At 40.5% G+C, this 9,180-nt stretch overlaps 1 protein-coding gene across 3 annotated transcripts in view; it reads right to left on the minus strand.

The window, feature by feature from the left end:
- Positions 1-1,836: 1,836 nt before the first annotated feature.
- The window catches only part of LOC122558477 (agouti-related protein-like), a 9,707-nt gene continuing 2,363 nt past the window's right edge, over positions 1,837-9,180 (minus strand). Inside the window, exons 1-4 of one of the 3 annotated variants that reach the window (XM_043707105.1) lie at positions 3,923-4,018; positions 3,526-3,704; positions 2,652-2,737; positions 1,837-2,152 (exon numbers count right to left, since the gene is read on the minus strand). In XM_043707105.1, coding sequence (XP_043563040.1) covers positions 1,964-2,152; positions 2,652-2,737; positions 3,526-3,700 — 450 coding nt within the window. In that variant the 5' untranslated portion in view covers positions 3,701-3,704; positions 3,923-4,018 and the 3' untranslated portion in view covers positions 1,837-1,963. Of the gene's footprint in view, positions 2,153-2,651; positions 2,738-3,525; positions 3,705-3,861; positions 4,019-9,180 lie in introns of those variants that run through there. The other 2 variants (XM_043707104.1, XM_043707103.1) reach the window with 2 other exon arrangements.

Consider the following 9,180-nt stretch of genomic DNA (forward strand, 5'->3'; position numbering starts at 1 on the left):
ATCAAATTTCGCCTTGCCTCAATTTAGAACTTGAACCCATGGGTTAGTTTTGTCCCTCTCCATAACTATTTTAAAATGAATATAACTATGGTCACTGGTCCCAAAATGCTCTCCCACTGTCACCTCCATCACGTGTCCTGCCCTATTTCCCAAGAGTAAGTCGAGGTTTGCCCCTTCCCCCGAGTTAGACCCTCTATGTACTGTTTGAGGAAACTTTCCTGAACGCACTGAGAAAATTCCACCTTAACGACGGCAGTCCCAGTCTATGTTGGAACTTTGAAATCCCCCACTATGACAACCCTATTGTTCCTGCAAGTGTCCCCAATCTCCCTGTATATTTGATTTGGTGTTGGATTGGGGTGTACAAAGTTTAAAATCTGCGTCTTACAATCTAATACTCCATAACGACCTGATGAAGAAGCAGGGTCCAAAAGCTGGTGCGCCCAAATAAACCTGTTGGACTATAACTTGGTGTTGTGTGATTTTTAACCTTGTATATTTGTTCCACTAATTCCCCTCGATATTTGGGGGCCTATAATACAACCCCAATAATGTCACCATCCCCTTCTTATTTTTTAGCTCCACCTACAAAGCCTCACTGGAATATTCTTCAGTTATTTCATCTCTGATTACTGCTGTGATATTTGCCTTAATTAAAACGCAACTCCCCCCTCCCTTCTTTCCACCACCTCTGTCCCACCTAAAGCACCTGTACCCTAGTACATTAAGTTGCCTGTCCTCTCCCTCCATTAGCCATGTTTCTGTAATGGCTATAATATCCCAGTCCCACATATCTATCCATGCCAAGAGTTCATCAGCCTCACCTGTCAGCCATCTTGCATTGAAATATAAGTAGTTTAATCCAACAGGCATTCCTTGCTCCCTGTCGTGTTCTAGCCTGACCTGTCTCTTCGCTTCATTATTTCTGATTACTGTGTCTCCTTCCAGTCTCACATTTGCCTCCCTGCTGTTGAGGATCCCACCACCACCACCAATCCAGTTTAAACCCTTCCTTGTAGCACTAGCACAGCTGGCTGCCAAGATATTGGTTCTCCCTCCAGTTCAGAGATTAATGAGGCATTGCCTGTGTTTGGATATGTGCATACTGAACCCATAATTACATCTATGGAATATACATGATTGGAGTAATTTGGATGCACTTTGATTTGGGGACTAACTGTGAAAACTTGGACCACTCTCAGTGGGGAGGTCCAGATCAGGTGCCTGATCAGGGACTGTCTGACCTGTTTGACATTTATTTTAAAAGAGTAGAGGTTCAGAGGATGGAAAGTGCCTGCCATAATGTCCCAACCCTAACCAAGGACCAGTAGGATAACATAACAGCAACTGTTCCTTGCAAACTGCTGCTGAAGTACTGTATGTATTGCACCTTGCTTGTGCTTTCTGCTTAAATAAAAATCATAACTGTTATCAATATGGGAACAGCTTCAAAGAGGCTGTAAGAAAATTAAATAAGTTAGAAAAATGTAAGAAATTAACACCTTGATGTTATGATCCTACCATGGAAATACTAAAAGCCTTCATGTGAAATTCCTCCATTTGCTGATTTGCATAAAAAATTCCATTAAAATAGAAGAGGAAAGAATTTGATTCTATGTCTTAAAGATTTTTGCACAGTATCCTGAAGTGTAATAAATCCTGAGATTAATACCTACTTGTAATAAACTCTATGAGGAGTGACTTTTCTTAGTCAGATTTAAAGGTGGAATTTTAAATCTCCCCAAAGGGTTACACGTCCTACAGTATCTATTCAAATCGGTGACATCTATTGGTCCCAAATAAAATTCTAGGTGATACTCGAGAAACAAGGTCCTCTCTGAAATATATCCAGTAAGTTTATTTTAACTGTACAACAAGTTACACTCTAAAGAGAATACAACATAAATTTGTGCATATACACTTTACAGAAACATATTCTAGCAAACGGCACTAGTGCACAGAACTAAATCTTGCCCTGGTGACAGCTGTTACCAATTGTTCTGCAGTAACAAATTGCGTTGAAAAACCTGCAGTAGCAAATAGCACATGGATCACAGCAAGGTAGTGCATGACCAAAACAGGACTCCAATTGCCGGACACATCTCCTGGGTGAACGTTCTGCTCTGTCCTTCTCCACAGCACTGGATATTGCCTGCAAGATTAAATACAAAGATTAGGAAAGCCCAGCTGCATACCAATTTTTTACATTGCAATACTGAAGCAACTGATTACATTTAACAGTTCAACACATACAATATACAGCCCATAGAACGCAACAGGTCTGGTAGCATCTGTGGAGACAGGAACAGGGTTAACATTTCTAGTCCAGTTTGACTCTTCTTCAGAATTGGGACAGGATCTACGAAGACAGGCAGAAAAATCCTCAGTTTAAGAAAGCACCTCCAACAATGCAGCACTCCCTCATTCCTGCACTGGAGTGTTAAGCCTTGATTTTAGGCTCAATCCTGAAATGGGATTGAACCAATATCATTATGATTCGTTGGTTAGCATAACAGAAGAATTTCTTGACACCTCCCTCTTACTCTCTTGGAATTATGAAATGTCTAAACTTATCTGTAATAATTTTTGAACTACCATACTGTACAGTAGTAAGTCATATATTCTGCTTGATACATGAAAATTACAGTTACCTCAGGATCCAGCATGATTTTGTTTGATATATCATCCTCCTTAACCATGTCCATTGCTTTGTTGAGTGCAGGTCTGACCAGTGAACCTGGTGATAGAATCATTTGTAAAACTGTTAACACAAGGCGAGGTATTGAAACATTCAACTTTGATTTGCTAAATTAGAAAGACTCTTACTAACAATGATGACTCTTACAAATCTTTTTTTTTCTTTAGCTGAACAGGTATAAATAAAATAACAAGAGCTAGATCACAGAAGAGTCTTTGGATCATCATCTTCCCAACAGAATATTGGGAGGAGCGATTAAGAAGAATAATTGGGAAAGCATAAACCCAAACTGAGAGAGAGCCAGAGAAAAATCATAGAATCAAAAATACTTTACAAAATCAGAAAAAAAGAGAGAGGGGAAGAGACAAATATCCAACTGAGAGTAAAAACCTAGATGATTCACCAACTGTTAAATTATGGGCTGGTTATCAGTTCATATTATGAAGTTAATACTGTTCAAAGTAATACAGATTTAATGTTGAAAACAGATTGTAAAGTTAGAGATCCAAGCATATTGTATATTGCAACTGTCTCCCCACCTGCAAGCCATGAGGAGGTCTGTGAAATTACAAACACATAGGGCTTTATGTTCATTTTCTTCTGTTTAAAAACCATGCTTCATATCACCAAAAGTCAATACTTGGGCCACCTTCCAGTCCCCCACTGGAGCCAGGAATACAATCACTATTCTGGGTTCCTTATATTACAGGTAATTCCACTATGACAGCTCAGTTGTGGTCTAACTGCCAGATATTTACTCACTTGAACAATCTACCTCAAAGTCAACCCGAGTCAGTGGAGCATTAAGACATATTATTAAAACACACCTGAGGCAGACAGTAGGGTCTTGATCCTGCTCAAAACAGCGAGGTCAGTGTGGGAGACCACATCCTGCACTGAGCTGGAATCCTGTGCATGCTCTACTATTCTGCTGGGAACAGAGGCGAGAACGATCGGAACCATCTGAAGAATCCAGTAGCACAGTAACAGTGTTTTAAACATGATCCTAAGAGGTAAACACATAACAGTTAACTGGAAGAAGCATTCAATTTCTGGCCATACGTCTGCTTGCATTTATTAACAATGCACTCTTCATAAAGATGATTGGTCTTTTCATAAGTATATAAGCACTTACTAAGATTTGATCTAAGGGAGTAACTCACATTAACAATGTTTAGTTAGCAAAAAACCCTGTCAGAAATGAAAACAAACTTTTGGTCCAACCTCTAGTTGATGTACAGTGCTTCTGGCTTGGAAAACAGTGCAGAAAGCCTAGGTTTTATATCCTTTGATGTACTTTAGCGTCACAAATGACGCTTGCAGTAATGAAGGCGGAGAAGTATTTATAACCACCTCACTTAAGGTTTCTTTAACAATCAATAATAGACTATTCATGGCAGCCTTGACTCAGTGCTGGTCTTGGAGGCAAAATGCTGCACATTCAAGCACCACTTCAGAGACGAGAGCACAACATCCGGATTGACAGTCAGTCCACTTCTGAGGGAATGCTATACAATAGGAAGCATCATCTTTCCCATAAGACATTAAAACAAATCTCCAGCTGTGGCCTGATGAGCTGTAAGAGCAGCATTATTTAACAAGCATGACACTATTTGAAAAGCATCCTCTGTCATTCGGTGTAATATTTATCCTTCTACCAACTAAAACAGCTTATACCGTAATTCATTTTAATCTCAAAAAGACTGAGATTGTGCATTTTGGGAGGAAAAATAGATCATTTATTGTTGAAATATATAGTTTGACAATTTGTTTGCCTTGTTAATCTTTACTAAACAACCAAAAGGTCTATCAGCGCTTCTGAAGAAAGATTTGTCACACTACGAGCATGTACCTTTGGGCCAGAAACCCCAGGTTGAAATTCCATAGAGACTTGTTGGCCAGAGTTTATGGCCTGTTTCAAGGGGTTGATAATCAGCCAGAATATCCTATCACCACTTCCCCAAAAGGACAAAAATGTATCTGATCAGATACAATACATATGGATCTTTTTCAACTTCATCCTAAGGTATTTTGAAACTATTCGGGGATAACTTGTGACATCCATTTGGCTTATTATTCCAACTCAATTCAGTGACTGTTGTTTCATATTAATTGTATCTTATCTTTGATGCCATAACAGTAAGTTAATTGATAGATCTATCACAATGGTTTGGGGACTTTTTGCTGAGAAATACATATTGTTTTGAAGAAATTATAATTTTGGCATAAAATAATGAACACTGGATTTGGAATTGACCTTTTTCTACTTTAATTAATGTGCATCCATTTGTAAAAGAGGCTTTTTGACTTAAAAATGTGGATTTAGGAACAAGCAGCTGGTTAAAAAGCTTGGAATTGACAAGCATCAGCAAATAGCAGCAATGCACCAATGTCAACTCCAATACATTAAGTGTGTTTGGGTGCATACAAGTAACTCCTCTGAGTGAGATGGGTTGCCAAATAAATGTGTTAGAATGTAATTAGCAGCCATTTTAACTGGATTTTTGGAATTTGACTCCGTGTAGACAGGTTAGCCAGGTTTCCTGGAAATCGTCAGTAAAAATAAGGCAAGAGGAGATTGAGGCATCTCAGCATATAATAGGTAGAGAATTTTCTCAGTACTATTATCAGTTGATTTGCTTAACTGAAAGGCTTTGGCTTCCCATAATCCTCCATTCCGAGAAACTGAGTCCATTCTTCTCCATGACAACTATCTGAGGTTGAACCAATTGTTTGCAGCTTGGTGTCACTTGACTCTTGAAGTGAATTCCCAACCACATAATGCATAATTACTAATTGCCATCTCTGTAAAATAATTATACTTTACCCCCCACCTCAACTCATCTCTTGCTGAAACCATCACGCATACCTTTGCTAATCTTAACAATACCAACACTGGCCTCCCACATTCTACTCTCTGTAAACATGAGTCAAATATCTGTTGATCTGTTCCTAATTGTGCCAAGTTCATTTACTCACCATCTCTATACCAACTGACTTACACTGGCTCACAGTCTAGCAATACTTAAAATTTAAAATTCTCATGCTTGATTTCAAGACCTTCCATGGCCTTGGCCTTCCCTATTTGTGATACCCTTTACCCTTTGATGCAGCTAAAGGTGTCCTCTTTTGATTCTGGCCTCTTGCACATCCCTAACTCTAATGGCTTCACTAGTAGTAGCCATGCCTTCAGTTGCCAAGGCCCAAAGCTTTGGCTTTTTTTTTGCATAAAATCCACCTCTTTGATGAATCTTTTAGCCAGCTACACTAAATGGGTAGTTGGAATATGGCTTGCTGTTCACTTTTGTTTTGTAACACTTTATGAAGTGTTGTTGTGGTTCTGTTCGCCAAGCTGGAAGTTTTTGTTGCAAACGTTTCACCCCCTGGCTAGGCGACATCATTAGTGCTTGGGAGCCTCCTGCGAAGCGCTTCTTTGATGTTTCCTCCGGTGTTTATAGTGGTCTGTCCCTGCCGCTTCCGGTTGTCAGTTTCAGCTGTCCACTGTAGTGGTTGGTATATTGGGTCCAGGTCGATGTGTTTGTTGATGGAGTTTGTGGATGAATGCCATGCCATGTGAATGGCATTCATCCACAAACTCCATCAACAAACACATCGACCTGGACCCAATATACCAACCACTACAGCGGACAGCTGAAACTGACAACCGGAAGCGGCAGGGAAAGAGATGTATAGTAGTGTGGCTAGTCCTTTTGGTTGTGGTATGTCCTCGTTCCGTGGTCTTTCTCTTAAGCATCTATTGATGAAGTTGCGCGGGTATCCGTTTTTGGCGAATACCTTGTATAGGTGTTCCTCTTCTTCCTTTTGCAGTTCTGGTGTACTGCAGTGTGTTGTGGCCCTTTTGAATAGTGTCCGATTCACGAGAGAAGAAGAAAAGGATAGCCAACTCCCATTCCTAGATGTGATGGTACAGAGAACACCGAACGGAGAATTCACTACAAGGGTATACAGGAAAGCCACACACACAGACCAAGTCCTAAACTATGAAAGTAACCACCCCAACACACACAAACGAAGCTGCATCAGGACACTATTCAAAAGGGCCACAACCGGAAGTGGCAGGGACAGACCACTATAAACACCGGAGGAAACATCAAAGAAGCGCTTTGCAGGAGGCTCCCAAGCACTGATGATGTCGCCTAGCCAGGGGACGAAACGTTTGCAACAAAAACTTCCAGCTCGGTGATCAGAACCATACCAATGAGCACCCGAGCTACAAATCTTCGCACAAACTTATGAAGTGTTACAAGATATTACATTATATAAAATGTGCTATATAAATACAATTTGTTGTTGTTTTGTGCAGAGATTTAAATTGAATCCCTCTGGTCAGATAATGAGAGTTCTACATGCCCACTGCAAGATTGCTGTTTAAACAAAATCCCCTTTTGCTCCATATTACTCTCATGGATACGGGTAATGCTTCTTCACTACTGCTACACAGTTGACATTGCAAAAAAACAGCAATTACCTGTACTGCTTTACCAGAGAGAACTAATGGCAGTATAAGTGTACCTTATTGAAGTCAAAGACTAATAGGTTTTTGAAAAGTCGGTAAATGAAAAGTTCACTGTTTTCTGAACAAAATAGCTTGACCAAACCATCTAAATTGAAAATGATCAAAAATCCATTTAGAACAGAAAAAGGAATTTGTTTTCTCCAGCATGCGACTGAAGTAGTTATTACAAATCAACATGGATATTTAAATGGTTGTTTATCACAAATATTCCTGTAAGGTACTTTGTTGCTTTTAGAAAAAGTCATTTTGAAAGCCATTAAGCAAAATGTTGAGGGTCTGATCCTATGATAACGTATATCTTGCCTGTTTCTATTTATTTCTCTATCACACACCATATACACATTGTGCTTTGTGTCAGGAATAATGGCAGCATCCTTGCAATAACATTTATTTTCCAGACCATTTCAGTCAGTTACAACGTACAATTTTTGGTTACTACTGTCATATGGTTGATTTAGAATTCAAAATGGGCAAATATTAAACAGGATTTTAAAACATTTACATGGCTAGCATTGCCATTAGTGAGGGATTTTGTGGTATCTTATTAAACTCGCCTCGTTAACCTCTTGCCACATCCAACATCCACCCGATCTTACATGCACAGTTCCTGGAACACATCTCCAATCTAGTATATATCCCAGAATTCACTGGCAGCCCTTGCACCGGCACCATCTTTAAAAGCCCATTGTGCACCCAGACAAGCAACTTCACTCTAAGTTGGTCAGCACGGCTCCTTACACTCGGCCCAGATGTGACAAAGTTGGTGCCCAACTTTGCGGCAGGGTCTGGAGATCTGGACACCAAATTGGAATTCCTCTTTCCTGAGGACCAAGAGTTGAAGCCAAAACACTAGACTATGGCAGCCAAGTGTGACGTTGCTGCCCAAGTTAAAGCAGACTCAGCCACCTGACCTTCTCCATTCCAGCAGCATAAGATCCACCATCCTCTTTCCATTACCTCATCCTCTATGTTTACTACTGCACACACCTCCCACCAAGGCTAATATTCTACCATTCTCACCCACCCCAATCCCTGACATTACTGCATGCACTCTGCGCTCTCTACTTACTCACTCGGGACACATCCCCACCTGCACCAACAGTAATAGCTGTGCCATCCACTTTCATCTCCTGTAATATGAGCCTCTCCCTCATCCTATGAGGAAAACAGCTCTAGTAGGGCAGAAAGAGTCAAGACAAATGGTGGGCTCACAATCTTTCAGTTTGTGATCCCTTATGAGGACTCTGACCTGCCTGAGTAGCACTTTGTCTGGAAGCCACCCTTGACTTACTGAGCCAGGACATCCAGAGCAAAGGCTAACCATTTACTTGATTGAGGACTGCTGATAACTATGACAATCTTCCTGGCTCCATGCATAAAACAGCAAGGCACGACAGCAGTAACTTGAGCCTGGTACATCTGGCTAAGGGACCAAAGGCCAAAGGGCAAGGCAATGCTTTAGTAGGAATGCTGTGAGACTCCAGACAGGCTCAGAGTGAGTTAGCACTATGTCAGTGAGTTAAAGAGCATAGAGATTTATAGCTGTGTGCTTTCCTGACGGATGAGTGATATTTAGTTGACCATTTTCCTGATTATGAAAGAATTCAACAGTGTGGCAATCAGCATTAAACACATTGGTTTTGCTGGTTGAAAATCCTCCACATCTTCCACTTTGGAGAACTTTCTCTAGTCCTGTTGGGACAACAAGATCACAATAGATATTAAGGCAGTACAAGTGAAGACATATTTACAAAAAGTAAAAAAGGTAAAAACAATGACTGCAGATGCTGGAAACCAGAGTCTAGATTAGAGTGGTGCTGGAAAAGCACAGCAGTTCAGGCAGCATCCGAGGAACAGTAAAATCAATGTTTCGGGAAAAAGCCCTTCATCAGGAATACAGGCAGAGATCCTGAAGGGTGGAGAGATAAATGAGAGGAGGGGTGGA

The sequence above is a fragment of the Chiloscyllium plagiosum genome, chromosome 17 (assembly GCF_004010195.1).
Source record: "Chiloscyllium plagiosum isolate BGI_BamShark_2017 chromosome 17, ASM401019v2, whole genome shotgun sequence".
Lineage (NCBI taxonomy): Eukaryota > Metazoa > Chordata > Chondrichthyes > Orectolobiformes > Hemiscylliidae > Chiloscyllium > Chiloscyllium plagiosum.